This window comes from Schistocerca piceifrons, chromosome 7 (genome assembly GCF_021461385.2).
Source record: "Schistocerca piceifrons isolate TAMUIC-IGC-003096 chromosome 7, iqSchPice1.1, whole genome shotgun sequence".
NCBI classification, from domain to species: Eukaryota; Metazoa; Arthropoda; class Insecta; order Orthoptera; family Acrididae; genus Schistocerca; species Schistocerca piceifrons.
Window position 1 is genome coordinate 518638817 of NC_060144.1, and position 20581 is coordinate 518659397.

Sequence of the window (20581 nt, forward strand, 5' to 3'; positions counted from 1 at the left end):
TTATGCACTGTTTCTGATTACTGCCATATAATGTCACAATTTGGTAACCCTTTACATGTGGTTTTTTTCCAGTCATCATTTTTGCAACATATAATTTCTGTCTATTATGATCTTGTTTGATTGTAGGTGAACTCTTTATGCTCTCCTTGAAAGCACTTTACTTTTGACTTTACACTTGCTTTCTGCATACCATACCTCAAGTCTTCTCAGGCACTATTTCGAGATCAGTTTTCCCTGCAATTTCAGTACGAATTATGCACCTTAAACTTTCTTGTATAATGATGCCCTATTCTAGGTGATGACTAGGAAGTGTACTGTATTTTGCATCCAATTTGTACACCTTCAATAGCCACAGTATTGTTCATCTGTCTCCACTGTTTGGGCACATCACTCACAACCTCAGTGATGACTCCTCATATTGGCAACCTCGTGAATCCATTTCAAAGCTTCATGACATAGTGCTTTGCTACACAAGCCTAGCAATTGTGCCTTCCAATGTACTTTTTACAGGGTCCAGCCATCTGCCACAAGAAATATTCAGTAAAACATTTCTGTCCACAGAATCTGAAGCTTTACTATAAGTTTCCATTCCCATGATGAAAACTCTTGGCACAGTTTTTTTATACGAAATGGAGGAACTCAGGAAAGTGTGAGGACAATTATCTAGGGCTTAAAAACTCAAGAAAGAAATGACTAAAAATGTGTGGGAAATGTGCAAGTCCTTCACACAAAGTTTGTCTGGAAAAAGAAATCTCACATTTCAAGTGACATATGCCATTACCATCTACTGCTGCATGCAGTATTTTTCAGTTAGACACTGCTGAACAAGAATGTTGCCACTGCTGAAGTACAGGAAGAGCAGTTTATCCCTTGTATTGTGTATTGAACCAGGGACCTAGAAACAATGCAGAGGAAGGCAGTTTTAATTAGACACGTGTCATCAATTGTAATGTGTAGTTATGTGACTTCTCTGATAGAATTCCTACATTTACGGTAAAGTTCTTTCAAAAATATGAACAAGTTAATGTAATTTACTGAAGTATTAGTGACAGATTATGAAATGCAGCTCCCTTTCTTTGTTGAAATAAACATTCCAAAATCAAGGTCACTAGTCGACATATTGTAATAGTGAGCACTCTCAACCTTCCAAAAAATGTATCATCACAAACAAATGCATCAGTGACAGTCAAATTCATTTAATTCATCCTACAGCAACATTAAGGTACTAGTTTTTATACCTTTTTTTTTCTTTGTCCTTCGTTAGTTAGGAAAGAAATATAAAAATTTATTTCAAGTTTCTGGATGTGCAGCTGAGTTAACATCATTTTCCTTCCATGTTATTTCAACAACAACTTCTTGTCTTCCTCTGGTGTTTAAAGTAACTAGGTTGTCAAAATATTGTGGGAAGAAACTGAGAACATTAACTCTGAAAATTTATCCCAAATGTCTACATTTTTATACCTGTACTTGTGACATTGAAACATATTATGGTATTGAAATTATGTTTAGCTTTGATGTAGTAATAGTAAGCCCATTCAACAAATTCTGACTTCCCTTTCAATTTACTTTTATCAGAACCATCCTCATATTTGCACAATATTTCGGCCTTTGACCTCTAGTTCAATATGTCCACTTCCTTCTTTTTGGTAATTTTTACCATAATTATTTCAGCCACCTATGGGCTATGATTAAACAATTGACTTTCCTTCTTAAGTTCTTCCCTCTTTCGGTAGTATTCCTTCATTCTACAACACAGCCCCTCTCACTCTTCTGCAAGAATACTCTTCCTGTTCTTGCTTTCTCATTTGATAAATCCACCACTCTTGCTATTCTTGCTGTAATGTATGTAAAAATAATGAAAAAAAGCAGACTTCAGTTTTTTTTATTTTACTTTTTATTAGCTGCTTCTGTTTGTGACGAGATGTTGAGAGAGGTGGTTGTACTGAAGAGAACAGTGCTCATACTAAAAATGCTTGCATGGAAAATAGAATTCCTAAAGTTGTTAAAAGCAGAAGATTTTTGCTTATTTCTCTCTGAAGCTATAAAAGAAGTATTGGTGGAAAAAATTCAGTGCATGATGGAACACAAATCACATCCAATCACTGAATTCAAGCTACATGGAAACAATATAGGAGATGTTGGGCAGACCGCAATTAACTCACAGTCATAGGAACTGAAATGCGAAGAACTTGCCGAGGTAAAAGCTGATCGTCACTACTTCAGACCCTTCGGTACCAATACTTATCCAGAAAAAGACTAAATATATAAACATTAACATTGTGTGAATAAATGGTCATTGTACCAGCCTCAACCTGCAGTAACATACTGTCCCCACACCCTCCACCCAACAGTCCCCCCCCCCCTGTCCTATTGTCTCCTCCCCATTCTCATCCCCCACTCTCTTTCAATCCATCTGCCTGTCTTTTCCTGCTCCTCTCCTATTTTTGCTCCTTTTTCCCCCCCACCTCCCTGCCCCACAATGACCTAACACTGTGCCTGTTGGCATTTTAGTCCATGCATACTCCACCACCCGTACACTACTATCCCTTCCCCTTCCCCGCCCCCTCCATATATCCATACCCCTTACATCCCATGTGTGAGCTGCATTCCAGCCCAAGATGCTGAGGTGTGCTTGACTCTGTGTGTGTGTGTGTGTGTGTGTGTGTGTGTGTGTGTCTCTCTCTCTCTCACTGAAGAAGGCTGTGGCCTGTAACGGTACTTTGACTACCGCGCCTCCGCCAATACAAAGATATGATTTACAATCGCACACGCGGAAGAGTGCTGCGCCAGCAACCAATTTTTATAAATAATTGTTTTTTTTACTTTTGCGTAGGTGTTTGTTTTTAACAACTAATTCATTACTCACTATCTCTCTCTTGTCTTCATACGAAAGACGTATTTTTCGGCACTGTGTTAAATATGCTTTAAAGTGGAAATTAAAACTATATTACGAAACAAAGTTATTTCAATAGTGATTCAAAATGGTTATCGCCAAATTTAAAAATTAATCCTGACAGTGACAACTTAAAGTTTTCAACAGACGGAGAAAAGTGAAAGACGGGTCATCCTATAAGAGAATTAGGAGGACAGCCATGAAGACTATATTGTAATTAGTACTGCATTTCTAACAAGATTATAAGGTAAATTTCAACTAGTTTCTGATGCTATTTCCGTATAGTCCCTTTCTGTAGTGTTGCTGACCTGGTCTTCCATGCATGGTCAAATTACAGCACTATCTCAATCAATAATACGAAGTCCGCCTTATCCGTAACTTATTCCATCAAAAATTCAAAACCCAATCAGATTTTCTATTTTATATTTTTCACGGCAGAACCCAGAGGAAAGGAAACACTACTGGCCGAAAGCTTTGTGTGTCTTAATTGTGCCCATCTGCAACTTAACATACCTTCCTTATCGTAAGTAGCAATCTGTCTTTTCCTACATTGTTACAACTTTTTTCCCCTATTTGTTAGACTGCTCTGAACTTCTGTTCCCTGTAGAAAAGACTGCAGCTCAATAAATGATTACAGATTACAATTAACAAATGATTTACATCGGAACAACTGAATACATAATGTTGTGGGAAAGCAAACCAAAGACTTATTGGCAGAACACTTAGAAAATGCAGCAGGTCTACTAAACAGACTGCTTACACTATGCTTGTCTGCCCTCTTCTGGAATAACTGCTGTGTCATGCGAGATCTTAATCAGTTCAGATTGACAGAGGACATAGAAGAAGTCCAAATACGGGCAGCTCATTTTTTGTGTTATCGTGAAATAGAGTAGACAGTGCTACAGATATGACACATGAAATGGGGTAGGGGGCGGAAATCATTAAAACAAAGGCATTCTTCATCACTGGAGGAACTTTTCATGAAATTTCTATTACCAACTTTCTCCCCAGACAGTGAAAATATTTTATTGCGCCCACCTTCATAGGGAGAAATGATCATCAAAACAAAATAAGAGAAATCAAAGCTTGCATGGAAAAATTTAAGTGTTTGTTTTTCTCAAATGTTGTTTGAGAGTGAAATGGTATAGAAATCCCTTTAAGGTTGTTTGATGAACCCTCTGTCAGGCACTTAATTGTGAATTGCAGAGTAATTGTCTAACTCCAGATGTAGCTTCTGCAATGGTTCCGCACCTTCTTTGAAGCAGATATAATTCTTTTATTTATCACGTTTTGTTCTTCTGGTAATTAAATACCTTGTATAACACTTTCTGGTATTATTCTAATAGTGTGTCCATAAGAAGCCACCATCCTTCCTTTATTGTGGCTGAGATCTTTCCAAGTTTTCACAACATTTTTTATTTAGTCTCCAATTTAATGTAAATTAATCTGCTATTAAATCTAAATTGAAAATGATAGTTTCCTATAGTTCCATACAGCATTTTTAAAGTCTGTTTCATGACTTCTGATATTACTTCTTTTGGCCCCACGATATTCAGAAATTTCCTTCCTTTCATTCTGTTTATTTCTGACAGCTTCTGTTTGGACACCACCTGTGTACTACATACATACAGTAGCTTGCCATCTGAATTTGGTGTGATAAGATGGGCATTTGTATTTCAAAGTATTCTTCCGCAGTCCGAACACTGTCTCCATCTTTGACTGCTGCCTTTTAAGTGAGGTGGTGGTGGTTGTTGGGGTCTTCAGTCCAGAGACTGGTTTGATGCAGCTCTCCATGCTACTCTATCCTGTGCAAGCTTCTTCATCTCCAAGTAACTACTGCAACCTACATCCTTCTGAATCTGCTTAGTGTATTCATCTCTGTCACCCTCTACAATTTTTACCCTCCACACTGCCCTCCAGTACTAAATTGGTGATCCCTTGATGCCTCAGAACATGCCCTACCAATCGATCCCTTCTTCTAGTCGAATTGTGCCACAAATTCCTCTTCTCCTCAGTTCTGTTCACTACCTCCTCATTAGTTATGTGATCCACCCATCTAATCTCAGCACTTTTGTAGCTCCACATTTTGAAAGCTTCTATTCTCTTTTTGTCTAAACTATTTATCTTCCATGTTTCACTTCCATACATGGCTACAATCCACACAAATACTTTCACAAAAGACTTCCTCACACTTAAATCTACACTATGTTAAATTTCTTTTCTTTAGAAACGCTTTCCTTGCCATTGCCAGTCTACATTTTATATCCTCTCTACTTCAATGATCATCACTCATTTTGCTTCCCAAATAGCAAAACTCATTTAATATTTTAAGTATCTTATTTCCTAACCTAACTCCCTTAGCATCACCTGAGGTAACTTGACTACATTCCATTATCCTTGTTTTGCTGTTTTGCTTTTGTTCACGTTCATCTTACGTCGTCCTTTCAAGACACTGTCCATTCCATTCAACTGGTCTTCCAGGTCCTTTGCTGTCTCCAACAGAATTACAATGTCATTGGCAAACCTCAAAGTCTTTCTTTCTTCTCCATGGATTTTAATTCCTACTCCAAATTAAGTGAGGTACTGGGTGAGAAGCTCATTTAGGTTACTTTAGCTTCTGTGTTATTTTCATATCCCTGTGTATTTCTTTCTGCCACTGTCTTGTTACTTTCTCCAGGATACAATTAAACACAAAAGCAGAAGGGTTACCTCATTGTCTTACTCTGTTTGGATTTCAGATGGCTCATAGCCCTCTTATGAATTTATCTATTTATGTTTCTTTTATAAAAATGTTCTGTTGTGATGTTTGAAGCTTTCGCAGTGAAACTAATTGTGCTGGTACAGATTAGAGGGTAAGATACTTTAAGCAAAAGAGACTTCTGTCAACTGACATATGGGGAATGCCCAGTGGCAGAACTTGCACCGGAACACCACTGTGTTAGCTAGAAAATGATTTCAGTTACAAAAGGCAAAATGCAGTTCATCCAGTTCAGTTTGGCCAATATCCACTGACCAAGACATCTGATGAAAGCAGTAGGTGAAGCTGTCAAAATACTCTCCAGAACGAATCCTGGCTTTGCAGCCAAGTGCACGCTGTTCTGAGATTCTTTACAGATTAGTACTGTGCACTAGAAATATGTGGCAGAATTGACACCATGAGGGTGGCTCATGAGTCACTAAGAGGACTACCCATGAATTGCGAGATTCTGGGGTTCAAGCCTAGTTTGGCAAGTTTTGAAACTTGAATTCTGCTGCAAACATTTAAAATCTAGAGTTAAGGTTCAGTTTTTGTCCCACTTCAATGATCTCTATCCTCACCAGTAACAAAATTTCAATTCTTTGAAAATAAAAGCACTAACAGTTCTCAAATATGTGATGCTGTTACTTTTGAACTAATATTAGTTAGTTAGAAATTTCAAATATTAACACATTTACATAGTTTTATTAAATATTACTATTCACACAAGATGAACTAATACAAGACAGGGATTCTCCCAAGAATATAATCACAATAATCTTATCAGAAATTCCAGCCTGATAAATGCTCTCACTCAAGTGGATTGGTAGCACGTGCATCCAACAGATATTCCCAGCAAAGATAAACAGTGCCCTGACTGATACCATCTCCACAAAGATAAAATCCATCACACAGGTGTTCACATGTCCTTCAGACAATAATGCTCCAGAAAACCTGGTATCTATGCAGCACTGGCATTGACTATCAAAGCCATTAAATTCCTACTGGCAAATCAAGTACCACCAGCTTCACACGCCTGTGGTTGGGTTGAGTACGTGAGGCAAGCAAGGGCAGGAAGTGGGAGGGAGAGTTCAAGAAGGGTGGTTGATGGTTGGGAGGGACAGGCAGTGGTTGCACAGGACAGGAATGTGGGTGAAAGAAGCGGGACAGGAATATGGTAGTACAGGCATGGACACCACGGCCACAAAACTCTGTTACGTTGAAGAGGAGGTGACAGAACAGAGAAAGGGGAGTCTGTGGGGAAGACACTATGTGTTTGAATGCAGGATGAGTGAAATTAGAGTCCTGAAGCAGTGGTGGAGGCAGGTGAGGGGTATGGGGTTTTGAAAGACAGAGGTCAGTCAGGAGGATTACGGAATTTAAGGATATGTTGCACGGACAACCCGTATCTATGCAATTCAGAGAAGACAGTGTTATGGAAAGGGAGGGGGGTGGACAAAGGATACAGATGGCTTGTGTTGTGAAGCTGCCATTAATATTGATCATATTGTGCTCTTGGCACCATGTTCCATCACTGGGTGGTCGGTTCTACTCTGGGCCACAGTTTGCCAATGACCATTCATTCAGGTGGACAGCTGCTTGGTGGACATGCCCACATAAAGTGCTGTGGAGAAACTGTCACAAACTAGTATGCATTCCTGCTTCTAAAGGTGGCCCTGATTCCAATGGATAGGATAAGCTTGTGATGGGTGTAGAATGTGCACAACCAAGTGTTTGACAGGACTCTGTCTAACCATTATATAGTTTACCTGAAACCTCCCTGTGTCTCCAGGACTCTTCCATGTGTACATCCTTCTTCCTTTATTCTTAAACCGGGTGTTAGCACCAATTAAATTATGCTATGTGCAAAATTCCACCAGGTGGTCTACTTCCGTTTCTTTCCTACAGTCCATGTTCTCATACTACTTACCCCTTTTCTCTTCCTTTTTCCTATCCCTCCATCACTAATTTCCATCTCTTGTAACAATCTGAGCAATTTCATATCTCCCATCATTTGTAATTTCAGTCTCATCACTTCCTGTGGATCTAGTGGCATATAAACATGTGCCTCCTATTTATCTTCCAGGAATTCGTTACTTCCAACTTGGCCTCACCCTTTTTTTGCCACATCCCTTCCCAGGACCAAAGATGCAAATGGAAGAAAGAACAGTTATCCGTAACCTCAAGACAGACCTTGATTTAATCATGCTCCCTGCACACCAACGCTCCACCACCATCTTGATGAACTGGAGTGATTATCTGACAGAAGGCATCTGACTACAAACCCTGCCATAGTGATTCCATTCTGGAAATCCAGCGAAACCACCTATTCTTATTTTCTTATTCAAATCCTCAGGCCCATCCCAGAATGTCTCCCCTCATCCCAACAACTCTCTCACTAGCAAAGGTAACTAGCAAAGGTAACATTTGTTTAGATATGATAGCAGAAAATTAGGTAGTTCAGTAAAAGCCACTACTCTTACACTAATCAGCTACCCTTCCCTCTTAAAAAAGTTTTCTACTTCACACTAAGCATTTAGTAACGTTATCGATTTCAAAAACCACTATAGCTGTCTTGTATACCTGAAACCTAAGAAACTTGTTCGTAGTAAACATCTATGTTAACCAGAACATAGATCCCCAGGCCCAAATCTGATAATTATAAAATAATTGGCTAATAAGATACTCTCACTATAGTTTGGAATACATGGGGATTTCCCTATTCCTGTCTAATATTTGTCGCAAGCTGTTACACACTTCTAGCTCAACATACAAATTTTCATTCTACACGTTACACTGGGATGAATAGTCTATATGGTGGAAACTACTACTACTACTACTACTACTACTCCTCATCCACCACCACCACCACCACCACCATAATAATAATAATAATATTATTCTATTCTAAGTTCCCTTCTCTAACAGTTTTGAAAACAGACATTAAGCATGTGGAAGGAATGGCTCTATATAGGTCATTTGCTTCTTCCACTTTTATAAATACGTTTTACTGTACTATATTTAAATGTACAAAAATATCTCGATTCATTGACTGATTAGAAACATAGTTCAAGAGGGGCATTATCAACTCAGCAAAACATTTCAGTACTGAAATACCATAATTATCAGGTGAAAAACTACTTGTAAGTAACCTAATGATTTTTGCAATTTCCTGGACAGTTAAAGCATTGTGTAGTTTTTAATGTAAAGATGTGGTCAGTTCACAAGTTCTGGCTGACCTCTGCACTTTAGTTATTGTACACTGGTCAACATATTAAAAAAAAATTTGTTGTTACATACACAGGTTACATACATACATACATACACACTCACCAATAATCACGTGCATATCACACTTCAGTAAATTCTTCACCACTTCCACTCCAATTCCTCGTGCTCCACCTGTAATAACTGCAACATCTCCTGGCCTCTGCACAAGTTCTGTACAAAGAAACAAACTGAATCAAAGCTTTTAGAATTTTCCACAGTACGAGGGTTGTTTCTGAATCAGTGGAATATTGTACTCTGGCTTGATCACACACAATTACTAACAAATAAAATGTCAAATGATGCATTTCGAGAAGCAATTACTTGATGTTAACATCAAGAAATATTATATAACATGTTTTCAATGTATACGAGACTAGCGAATATTGATATGACAACAGAAATTGATTCTTGTCACTTTAACATTAACAAAAAAGATGTATTTAGAACTTAAGTACACCAGGACTAAAATTTCCAATGGCCAACAAGGCCACGCAGGCTGAATTCTGCACAACAAATGCTATATGCACGGCAAATGGTTAGTAAGAGAATCTGATTGTCTCCTCTGAATGTGTAATAAGAAAGTAATGAAACCACTATGTTACCTAATTAATGTTGCATTCCAGAGAAAGTAACTAACACTCTGAAGCCGATCGAAACTAACGGGCATTCACAATTTATAACTCGACGAGATATAGTTTATGTCCCAATTTGAAGAATGATTCTAATAATAACTGCTCAGATGTTTCGAAAACACAGTGCTCAACACATGACACGAAGCACTCAAGACATACAGAGGTCAATTTTAAAGTGAGATACAATAAGAATAACAAGTATGCCCTCCGATTAATTTCTACAGATCCAAAGAAGCCAATTAATGACTCAACAATTAGAAATTTCAGAGAAAATCTTCAGCAGTGAGATTGGGATGAGGTGTACATGGAACCTGATGCTAATTTAAAATATAACTTATTTCCTGATACACTTGTAAGAGAATTTGAAAACTGTTTCCCCAAGGAAGTAGATAAATCTAATAATAAGAAACCAAGCAAAAAACCTTGGCTTACTAAAGGAATAAAAACATCTTGTAACCACAAAAGGGAACTGTATCTAACAACAAGAAAGATTAATGATCCAGAAACAACCAAATAATATAAAAACTACTGTGCTACATTAAGAAATGTTATTAAAAAGTCCAAAAGCATGTGCATCATGTCTGAGATTAATACCTCTGATAACAAAATCAAAACAATTTGGAATATTATTACAAGTAAGACAGGGCAACCAAGAGTACAGGATGATGGCATCACCATCGAAGTGAATGGAAACTTGATAAACAACAAGCCGGAAGTAGGAAACATTTTGAATAATCATTTTTTAAATGTTGTAGGGAAAATAGGATCTAAATGTTAATTAGATAAAGCAAGGTAGTTAATGGAAGAGGCCTTACCCACACCATTTGATACAATTGAAATTCCACCCACCTCTCCTCCTGAAATTACGAAGATAATAAACTCTCAAGAATAAAAGCTCACATGGAATTGATGGCATTTCCAGCAGGATAATAAAAGCTTGTTCTCAAGAGATAAGTGGGATTCTTAGCCACATATGTAATAGCTCTCTGAAGGAGGGTATTTTCCTAGATAGACTGAAGTATGCCATTGTTAAACCACTGCATAAAAAAGGGGATATGTCTGATGTCTACCGCCGAATCTCTCTTCTGACTGCCTTAGCCAAAATTCTTGGAAAGTAATGTATTTTAGAGTAACTTCAAACCTTTGTAAAAATAAAGTTTTAATAAAATGTCAGTTTTGTTTCCAGAAGGTTTTTTCCAATGGAAAATGCTATATATACTTTCACTAATGAAATATTAAATGCTCTGACTAACCAGAAATCACCCGTTGGGATTTTTTGTGATCTATTCAAAGGCTTTTGATTGTGTAAATCATGGAACACTTCTAGATAAGCTCAAGTACTGTGGTATGAATGGGACAGTGCTCAAATGGTTTAAATCATTCCTAACTGGAAGAGTGCAAAAAGTTGAAATAAGCAGTTCACATAATATGCAGAAAACTGGTGGTTTCTCGAACTGGGGAACAATCAAGAATGGGGTGCCGCAAGGTTCGGTCTTGGGTCCTCTGCTGTTCCTAATATATATTAATGACTTGCCATTCCATATTCACGAAGACGCAAAGCTGGTACTTTTTGCCGATGATACAAGTATAGCTATCACACCCAACAGACAAGAATTAACTGGTGAAATTGTAAACGATGTTTTTCAGAAAATCATTAAGTGGTTCTCTGCAAATGGGCTCTCATTAAACCTTGACAAAACACAGTATATACAGTTCCACACAGTAAATCGAATGACACCACTGATAAATATAGACTTCGATCAGAAATCGGTAGCTAGCGTAGAATATTCAAAATTTCTAGGTGTATGCATTGATGAGGGGTAGAACTGCAAAAAACACACTGAGGATCTGCTGAAACGTTTGTGCTACTAGGGTCATTGCAAATTTTGGCGATATACATCTCAGTAAATTAGCTTACCACGCCTATTTTCATTCTCTGCTTTCGTATGGCATCATATTCTGGGGTAACTCCTCATTGAGTAAAAGAGTGTTCATTGCACAAAAGCATGTAATCAGAATAATTGCTGGAGCTCATCCAAGATAATCCTGCAGACACTTATTTAAAGAGCTAGGGATCTTCACTGTGGCTTCACAATATATACCGGGTGATCAAAAAGTCAGTACAACTTTAAAACTTAATAAACCACGGAATAATGTAGATAGAGATGTAAAAATTGACATGCTTGGAATGACATGCGGTTTTATTAGAGGGGGGAAAAAAAAAAACAACATATTGCTAGACGGGCGAAAGATCTCTTGCGCACGTTGTTTGGTGGTGATCATGTGCTCAGCCGCCACTTTCGTCATGCTTGGCCTCCCAGGTCCCCAGACTTCAGTCCGTGTGATTATTGGCTTTGGAGTTACCTGAAGTCACAAGTTTATCGTGATCGACCAACATCTCTAGGGATGCTGAAAGACAACATCCGACGCCAATGCCTCACCATAACTCCGGACATGCTTTACAGTGCTGTTCACAACATTATTCCTAGACTACAGCTATTGCTGAGGAATGATTGTGGACATATTGAGCATTTCCTGTAAAGAACATCATCTTTGCTTTGTCTTACTTTGTTATGCTAATTATTGCTATTCTGATCAGATGAAGTGCCATGTGTCGGACATTTTTTGAATGTTTGTATGTTTTGGTTCTAATAAAACCCAATGTCATTCCAAGCATGTGTGTCATTTTGTACCTCTATCTACATTATTCCATGATTTATTCAGTTTTCAAATTTATACTGACTTTTTAATCACCCGGTATATTCACTTATGAAATTTGTTATTAAGAATCCGAATGAATTCAAAAGTACTAGCAGTGTACATGGCTACAACACTAAGAGAAAGGATGATCTTCACTACTCAAGCTTAAATCTAACTTTAGCTCAGAAGGGGGTAAATTATGCTGCCACAAAAGTCTTTGGTCACTTACCTAATTGCATCAAAAGTCTGACAGATAGCCATATAGCATTTAAAAGGAAATTAAAAGAATTTCTTAATGGCAACTCCTCCTACTCATTAGATGAATTTTTGGATATAGTAAATGGATAATTTCCTCAACCCCCACAAAAATAAAAATAAAAATCATGTAATATTTTGTGTAATGTAATATCTTGTATAGACACCTTTTATTAACCTGACACGTTCCACATCATTACAAGGTGTCGTATTCATGATCTATGGAACAAGTACTAATCTAATCTAACCAGCCACATTCATGACACTGAGCACTCACAAGCTGGATTACACAATGATCTTGGTTTTTTGCACCCACACAGTGTAGGAAAGCTATAAAACCTTTTTCATGATGAAAAGGACAATAACAATTCGAATGATTATATAAATGGCTTGATATTTTCCTTCAATGCTACAATAAAGACAGATGCATATAGGAAGTACATGTTTTGCAGTTAGCAGGCTGTGTGCAATTGCAACTCTCATCAGATGTTTGTGTTATATTGAGAGGTTGGTCTGTGTCAGAGGTCACTCTGCAGGTAAAGAGCTGGGTGGGGCAACTTTGATATGACTGAGCGATAATTTATAATTCTACTGCTGAGAAATCAAAACTCATGCTTGTAACTGTAGAAAATTGGTATAGTCCATATGATAGTGTAACAGATGCTTGGCATACTTAAGTGGAAATATTTCACAAAGGAAGCCATTGCCCTTGTGGAATCCTGTCTGACAAATTTAGAGAATCTGTGTTCAGGGGGGATTGTGCAACACTTCTGCTACCACTATTGAATATCCCATATGGGGACCACAAGAATAAGACAAGAGAGATTAGAGCACATACAAAGGCATATGGACAGTCATTTTTCCCCGTGTCCAGTATGTGAATGGAATCGGATAGAAAATTCTTGAAACTGGTATGAAGTAGCTTCTGCTAGGTACTTTACAGTGAAACTATACATACAGATGTAAAAGAGGGTCACAAACAGTGACAAGTGGGTAGTAGAATGTTGCACAGGTCAATCTCTGTCTCGGCCGACCACAAACAGTTTGGCACCTGCCACTACTGTTTAAAAACTACACACAGCCAACCAAGCAGTACAAGATTAAATGCAATTGTTGAGAGCCCAGAAGAAAATACAAGGGAGTTCAACTTAGATGTATATTTGAGCTGTGCATTTCACTGTGGTCACAGCTGTCTGGTATGCTTCACCGATGAATGCTACAGTCAAATATGATATCCCATCTTGACTCTCGTACATGTTTAAAGCACAATCTTACACACATCATTGACTGAGTCACATCTAATTAATCTGGCCCAACGTAGTTCAAGGGCAGCATCAAAATGATCAAATGGTCACATAAAACAATACTTTGGATGTCTTTGTGATTAAAATCAGAATGAAAGCAACGTTTTCTATCAATACCTAATGCCATACGGAGAATACAATAACTTTGCTTTGCTTGGGCAAGTGCACAAACACATTACAAAACTGAAACAAACTATATTCTAAAAACAACAGAGCAAAAGCACCCATTGACTCTCTGATGGCAGACCAATGCATTCTGCAGAATTCTTTTTTATATAAAAATGAGTTCTGTGAGAAACAAATAATACACAATTTCAAAAGATGGGTCGTTACTGACACTTCCTTATAGAAGGTAGCAGCCAAGTGCATCGTGTTATTCCGAAAGAGGTGTCCAGTATCTCTACTTAGTGCTCCGCCTGCTTTGGTGAAGAATGTAGGACAATTAACTCTATTAGAGTTGTTTGCCATGTATGCTCGAAAACATACACGTAAACTGGTCAATCTCACTGAAATACAGTAGACTTCAACTATTCGACTAAAGGCAGGCAGAGAGGAGAAAGGAGGAGAAACATTGTGGTATGTTGTAATATTTCTTCATGGATACAGATCGATTACGTAGCACTGCGCACAAACTTTCTCTGTAAGCAACAATTCTCACTAGATATTAATAGTTACCTAGTTTGTTGCGATGCCCATTCATAAAATCTTCTACAATTGCTGCCGCTCCAATCACATAGTAATAAATCTCGTAACAAACTGCCTTAAAAATAAGCTTCCAGTTAATAGCCATGGTTTCACTCTGCAACTACACTGCGCATGCGATACTGTCCGCACACCACAGGAGGACGTACCCTCCCTCACAGCTTTCTACTATAACTTTCTCTGTCACCTCCACTTTCTCTTTACTACTTAGCGACAGCTGTCCCAGAGTGCTTCCCGTCCCGCCAGTAAACACATTTTAAAGAGGCGGCAGTAATTCAAAGTACTTACTCGGAAGATACCATTTTCGCATCTGCTAGCGCTATCTACTGCGAAAACACGAAACTTCAGAAACGATACTCAGTGTGGTCAAGTCATTGCGTGCAGGTTGCGTTGTGGTCACTAATAGTGTATGATTGAAGTTTAATTTTCACGTGCAAATAAGAGTATCTTGATAATTAGTGCAGAGATTATTTTCATGTTGAGTAGGTCTGTTTATTTGCACTGCCACGAGTGACGGTAAAAGTAGCAATAATAGTGGTGGTGTTCAAAAAATTGCTAGCGAAACCCTGCTGCTTGTTTTGATTGAAAACTGTATCTATACTTCTGGACAGATACTTCTGAAATATGGCCGATACAACTAGCACAAGCACTTCAACGCAACCGCAGGTTAAAGGTTGGGCAACGCTGAAGAAACGTCTGATTGAAGAGAAAGTTGAAGTTGCTTTATGGGCAACGAGAATATTCACAATATTTTTTACTTTTGGGTATTTCGTCCCTATCTTCGGGTACGTGATTTCTTGAACCATATCATGTTGCAGCCAGTAATTTTATACCTAGTGATTTGCTTGTAACCGCATTGCGCTTTTTATTTAAGTTATTAAACGTTATCACATTTGTTGACTATAATTTGCCATTGGAAGTTAGAATGACATTGCTGCTTTTGACCAGCTGACCTTGCGCACACGGCAGGACTGGTTGGCCTAGATACTGCCTACGACTGTTTGTGACTGCGTAACTTTTAATTGGTGCAACTAATTAAATAAATCAAAACGGCACTGGACCTCTTAGACGTCAGCGACTAGTAATACATCTTGTTTTCAGACCTACTATACTTTTACATATTTATCAATTCACATTTTGACAGTGTTTTTACCTGTAGTTCCATGTAAATAGTTTAAGCTTATCATAGAATTTTTTTCTTCTGCTTACAGAAACGCCTATAATGCATACTATAAAGCACTGATGTCCAATGCTGCAACAAGTGCACTGCGACTACATCAGAGAATTCCTCGAGTTTCATTCTCTAAAGAGTTCCTTCAGCAATTGTTATCAGAAGATAGCTGCCACTATTTGTTGTACTCTCTTATATTTCTATATGTAGCTCCAGTTGGCTGTATCCTTTACAAAACCTTATTTGAAAATATCCTGAAAGCTATTTTTTCTATTAGTTTTTTTTCTATCTCCGATGTGTCATCTGTCTGTGTGTCTCTCGTGTGTTATTTCCTGTAAAGGTGTCCTAGTTTGACCATATTTCATTTTGTTGAAATTTGTATACAATAGACCTAAATTAACTTCTGCCGAGTTTCAGCTTTGTTTGCATCCTGGTGTAGAAAATTGAGCCTTTTTCACAAGGACCATTTTCTGAAACCCCCACAAAGAAATCCTCATGTTCAGCAAGCTGATGTTCCTGGCATTAAAAAAATAATTGGTTCATATAGTAATTTGGCAACTATAGCAGCTGATAATGTAGTGAATACACATGTAGGAAAGTTAATCATTCACATATTTTCTGATAGGGAAACATATTGGAACATAATGTTTCCAGTTCATTTTACTTTCTACCTATTCTTTATTATAGAAGCAAAGAAAGGGGTGGGGGGGTATCACTTGTATTTCTGTATACCGCACAAAATGTTGTGTTGGGGTGTATTTGCAGGATTGTAGCTCTGTTAGAGCATGTACAATGGCTTGCTGAACTTGAATTTTGTGATGCATTTGCAATATGAAGAAGTGAAAAGGATCTAATACTTACAGTAATTAAATTTTTATATATCAATATCACATTTTCAGGCACTGTAGCACAACAAAAAGAGAGGGCAAGAAAGTCTCTTGGGCAGATACTTAATGCGCGGTAACACAAACTGTATATTTCTGGAATAAGCGAGTATATATATGAAATCCACCAAATACGCCATGATAGCTTCGGAAACTGTGAACTTGAGATTGTGCTGTATGATGAGCTTTTGTTATGCAATTCGAGTGCAGGACACTTGTCTAGTTAGCCAATTACAGTGGGCGTAGCAGATGTGATCTATTCAACCAACAACACTATGATTATTTCATTGCACAGACACACAAATTAAAATACATACAGTACAATATAAAAATAAGTAGAGTTATTGCTTCATATCTAATTTTGGGTCTGCTGTGTTTTTCGTCAGGTGTGGTTAGGCTGGGATGTAAGATGACATCTTACATTGATGCGAATGAGGCAGTGACATTACTACACTTGTTTGAGAGAATAAATGGCTCTTTTGCTCTGAATATTGTGGTTTCCATACTGCAATTTCCAAGGGTATAGTACAGCTGGGACATATTAACAGAACTGAATCCTAGAACATTAAAGTTGATGTGGCTTGGGGGGGGGGGGGGGGGGGGGAGGGGAGGGCATTGTGACACTGTTACTATGTTACTTAACCACTGTAAACTCTACTACTGTATATTTTATTGAAAGGAAGTTGTAGTTTACAGTTTATTCACTAGTTAGTTATGATTGTCACCAGTGGTATGTCACATACAAACAAATACAACTACCCTGTTCCACACCACACTGTACTGACAACTGTACTGCTCAAAATGTTGGTGGGAGCTGTGAATTGGTATCAGTTCCAACCATAAATTCTAGGAGGATTTAGTGATCTAGGGTTAAATTGCTGGGAGTGAAGCATGACCTTAATATTCTTTGTCGTTACAAATACTTGGCTGTTATTCTATGAATACGTTGCGATTTCCAGGAGTGTAGTTAAACTGATTTTGACTGAATATCTCGTGATTCCCTATGGTATTGTTTGGCCAGGACATAAGAGAACGGCTTGAATTGACAGAAAAAAATCTGGTTTTGGCGACAGACTGATCTGTAGCATAGCCAGAGATCTAAGTTAGGTTGGAAAGCAACAGTTTTGTTGTGAGTTTGCAAAGCCAAAAAATGTGAAACCAAAAAATCTGGTTGTGATGACTGACTGATCTGTATCATACCGGGAACTCTAGGTTAGGTTGGAATGCAACAGTTTGGTTATGAGTTGGCGAAGTGAAATTTGGGAAAAGTAGATGCAAAAAAGGCCATGAAATCATAGGAAATTGGGTGTTCAGTGGAATTCAGCGAGGGTTGAAGAAATGCTTCCTTGAGCATGTTGAATTCCTGGCCAAGGAAGTGTTGTTCACAATAATAAAAAGAAAAGATGCTCCCTGGGACAACAATTGTTAGTGACTTCTTTAGTTCATACAACATTTGAGATACTGAAGGTTTTCAGCACTATAAAGTGAACCGTAGTTTGAACTTGGTAGATATGAAGGAGCATCCGATTCACACACAGGACATGGTAGGTTTTCAAGGGTGTCATCCATTGATGTGGCAGAAATACTAAACATTATGCAGGTTACCTAGCTGAGAGTACGTTCTGTCAAGCACATAGCCAGAAAGAAATATCATATCACCTTCTTGTTGAAGTGGGTAAAATTTATGTGCGCGGTGGAGTTGTAGTGCAATAACATTCAAAGTAATTGCAAGCATGAGTAGCAACTACTATTCCATGCCTTTCAGGGAAATTGGTGCCTTCAGTTTCTTCAGCATTACTGATACGTTACAGCATTGCTTTGATTGGCACTGTACATTTTGTGCATTGCATTGGAATATCTACTTTACTAGTGTTTCGTTCTTAAAATTTTTTCATCATTTGTGTGTTATGCGTTGAAAATATGATGATACTGTTGGTTGATTACATAATGTGTAATGTGCTCTCATTCTGTGTTCTGATTGGCTTAGATCATCACATGTCCTATGCCCAGGTTGTGTTAGAATAGCACATTGTACAGCCCAATCTTGATTTCACGGTTTCCAAAGCTATCGTGCAGTGTTTGGTGGATTTTGTATTTGTACTTGCTTATTTTGCAAATAATCAGTTTCAGTGCTACAGTGCATTAAAGATCTATCCAAGAAATGTCCTTTTTTTTTTCTTCATGGTTTGTTGTACTACAGTGCCTGAAAGTGTGATATCGATATATCAAAATTCTACCCTTACAAGAAGTTACAGATCAGGCTGAAATTTGGTAGAACTTCATGAATACCCTTAAGTGCACTTTATACGGATTTCAGCAAAGTTGAAGAGCTTGGTAGGAGGAGCATCATCCACGTTTGGTCACTTGTCGCAGAATAATCCCATATTCTTTCTGTATGTACACACAAGATACACTATAAAAGTTGCATATTTAATCTAATCAACTCGAGGTCTGGGGTAAAAGGACTTATTTGCTGTTGAACATACATAATAATTTTTAATAAAGCTTTGGCTTCTTGGGTATATCCTATAATCTTTGAGCTTGAGCACCATTAAATAGTTGTCTTAACCTCTTAATAAATGTTCATTGGAAGCATTATTGTGGTCAGTGATGACAAATTAAAGAAAGTGTTACGAAGACCAGCTAGTTAACATTTAGCAATAAAAACAGTTATTAAATCTTTAAGATTGTAAAAGCAACATGGCGACACAGAAAAATACCATGCAGTTACAAAAATGATAAGTACAAAACACCATATTACTGTTCTATGTTAAAGCTCTTGAAGCTAATTGCTGGAAAATTTCACAAGTCCAGCATTTCAGCAGATAAGTTAAAGTTCATCAGGCTAGGCATTGAATTATTTGAGAGTCCAAATGTGTGGATACTCAATGTTAGAGCCGTTGACTAACCATTGAAACTTTATTGTAAGTATGCCGAATCGCTGCACAAAAATTTTCAAGTCCTTGAAAGTTGTCCAAAAACTGTCAGTCACCTATAGCCATGACTGACACATCTCATTCAACCGTGCATCCAGTTTTGGACAAATCATGAAGTGACCTGTATGCCAGTATGGTCTCCAATGCAAAGTTGATGTAATCTTCCGTGGCAAAATTCTGAAATTTGTATTTCACTTTCTGGTACTAAAAGACCAGAATTTCACCATCTTTCCTGTGGCTCCTGTAGGTATTAGCTGGTGATCCTTAGTTTTATCGTTATCTGCATTTTCATTAGTGAGACAGTTAATTTACCTTTATTTGCTATTAATTAGTATTCAAGATAATGAAATTCATGTGACAATAGATAGCTGCTCCAGGGGGCTCACCACTCTTTGGTGAGTACATGTGTGGCTACGACGGGGCCTCAGCCTTTGCAGCATTGCTTCCTCTTTCTGTGCTGCAAACCTACACTTCGATTGTCTTCTCCCTCCTCTTACTTTTCATCGGATGGTCCTTGGCACCCTTCCTTTCTGATGTAGTATGTGTGAAACCCAGCACGGTAGCCATCCCATTGTGGGGGGAGGGGGGTTCATCAAGTACCTGTGTTGTGGTAGCCCCCGATCACACTGGGATCGCACTGTTGGTGCCTGTGCTGCACACTCCCCAAGTATTCCATGGAGTATGTGCCCATCATGACTGGGGCACGGGAACTCCTGGCAACAGAATGCTGGCCAGGTAGCTGTTGCTGTGGCTTGGTGGCAGTAATGGAGAGAGCCCATGCTCCGAGTGGGTGGCACCAAGACAGATAGTTTGCACATGAAGCAACTTAAACTTTCTCCCGTTGGTGGTCACACGCGCCCTGCGGTTTCTGGAAAAGTCTCGTATGATGCAACAAAGTATGATCCCAACATGTTCCCTTCGCTTGCCACGCCGTTGGAGGGATGCAGAACTAAAGACAAGGAGCAAAATTCTCCCTAGAATACCTGGTACCTGGTCTATACCAGGACTCATGGGGACACCTTTTTGGCCACAAAGCCTTCTTTTTTTAATTCAATTTAATTTTTTTATAGGCACTTCTCTCTTGCAAAACAATGTTG

At 38.2% G+C, this 20581-nt stretch overlaps 2 protein-coding genes across 4 annotated transcripts in view; one reads left to right on the plus strand and one right to left on the minus strand.

Moving 5' to 3' along the window:
* Positions 1 to 14794, minus strand: part of LOC124804716 (dehydrogenase/reductase SDR family member on chromosome X) — a 66608-nt gene extending 51814 nt beyond the window's left edge. Inside the window, exons 1-2 of one of the 2 annotated variants that reach the window (XM_047264989.1) lie at positions 14467 to 14794; positions 8964 to 9071 (exon numbers count right to left, since the gene is read on the minus strand). In XM_047264989.1, the coding sequence (XP_047120945.1) occupies positions 8964 to 9071; positions 14467 to 14581 (223 nt within the window). In that variant the 5' untranslated portion in view covers positions 14582 to 14794. The remainder of the gene's footprint in view (positions 1 to 8963; positions 9072 to 14466) is intronic. The other variant, XM_047264988.1, reaches the window with a different exon arrangement.
* Positions 14795 to 14827: 33 nt separating this feature from the next.
* Positions 14828 to 20581, plus strand: part of LOC124804718 (Krueppel homolog 2) — a 52395-nt gene continuing 46641 nt past the window's right edge. Inside the window, exons 1-3 of one of the 2 annotated variants that reach the window (XM_047264991.1) lie at positions 14828 to 15009; positions 15105 to 15278; positions 15705 to 15886. In XM_047264991.1, coding sequence (XP_047120947.1) covers positions 15118 to 15278; positions 15705 to 15886 — 343 coding nt within the window. In that variant the 5' untranslated portion in view covers positions 14828 to 15009; positions 15105 to 15117. Of the gene's footprint in view, positions 15279 to 15704; positions 15887 to 20581 lie in introns of both variants that reach the window. The other variant, XM_047264990.1, reaches the window with a different exon arrangement.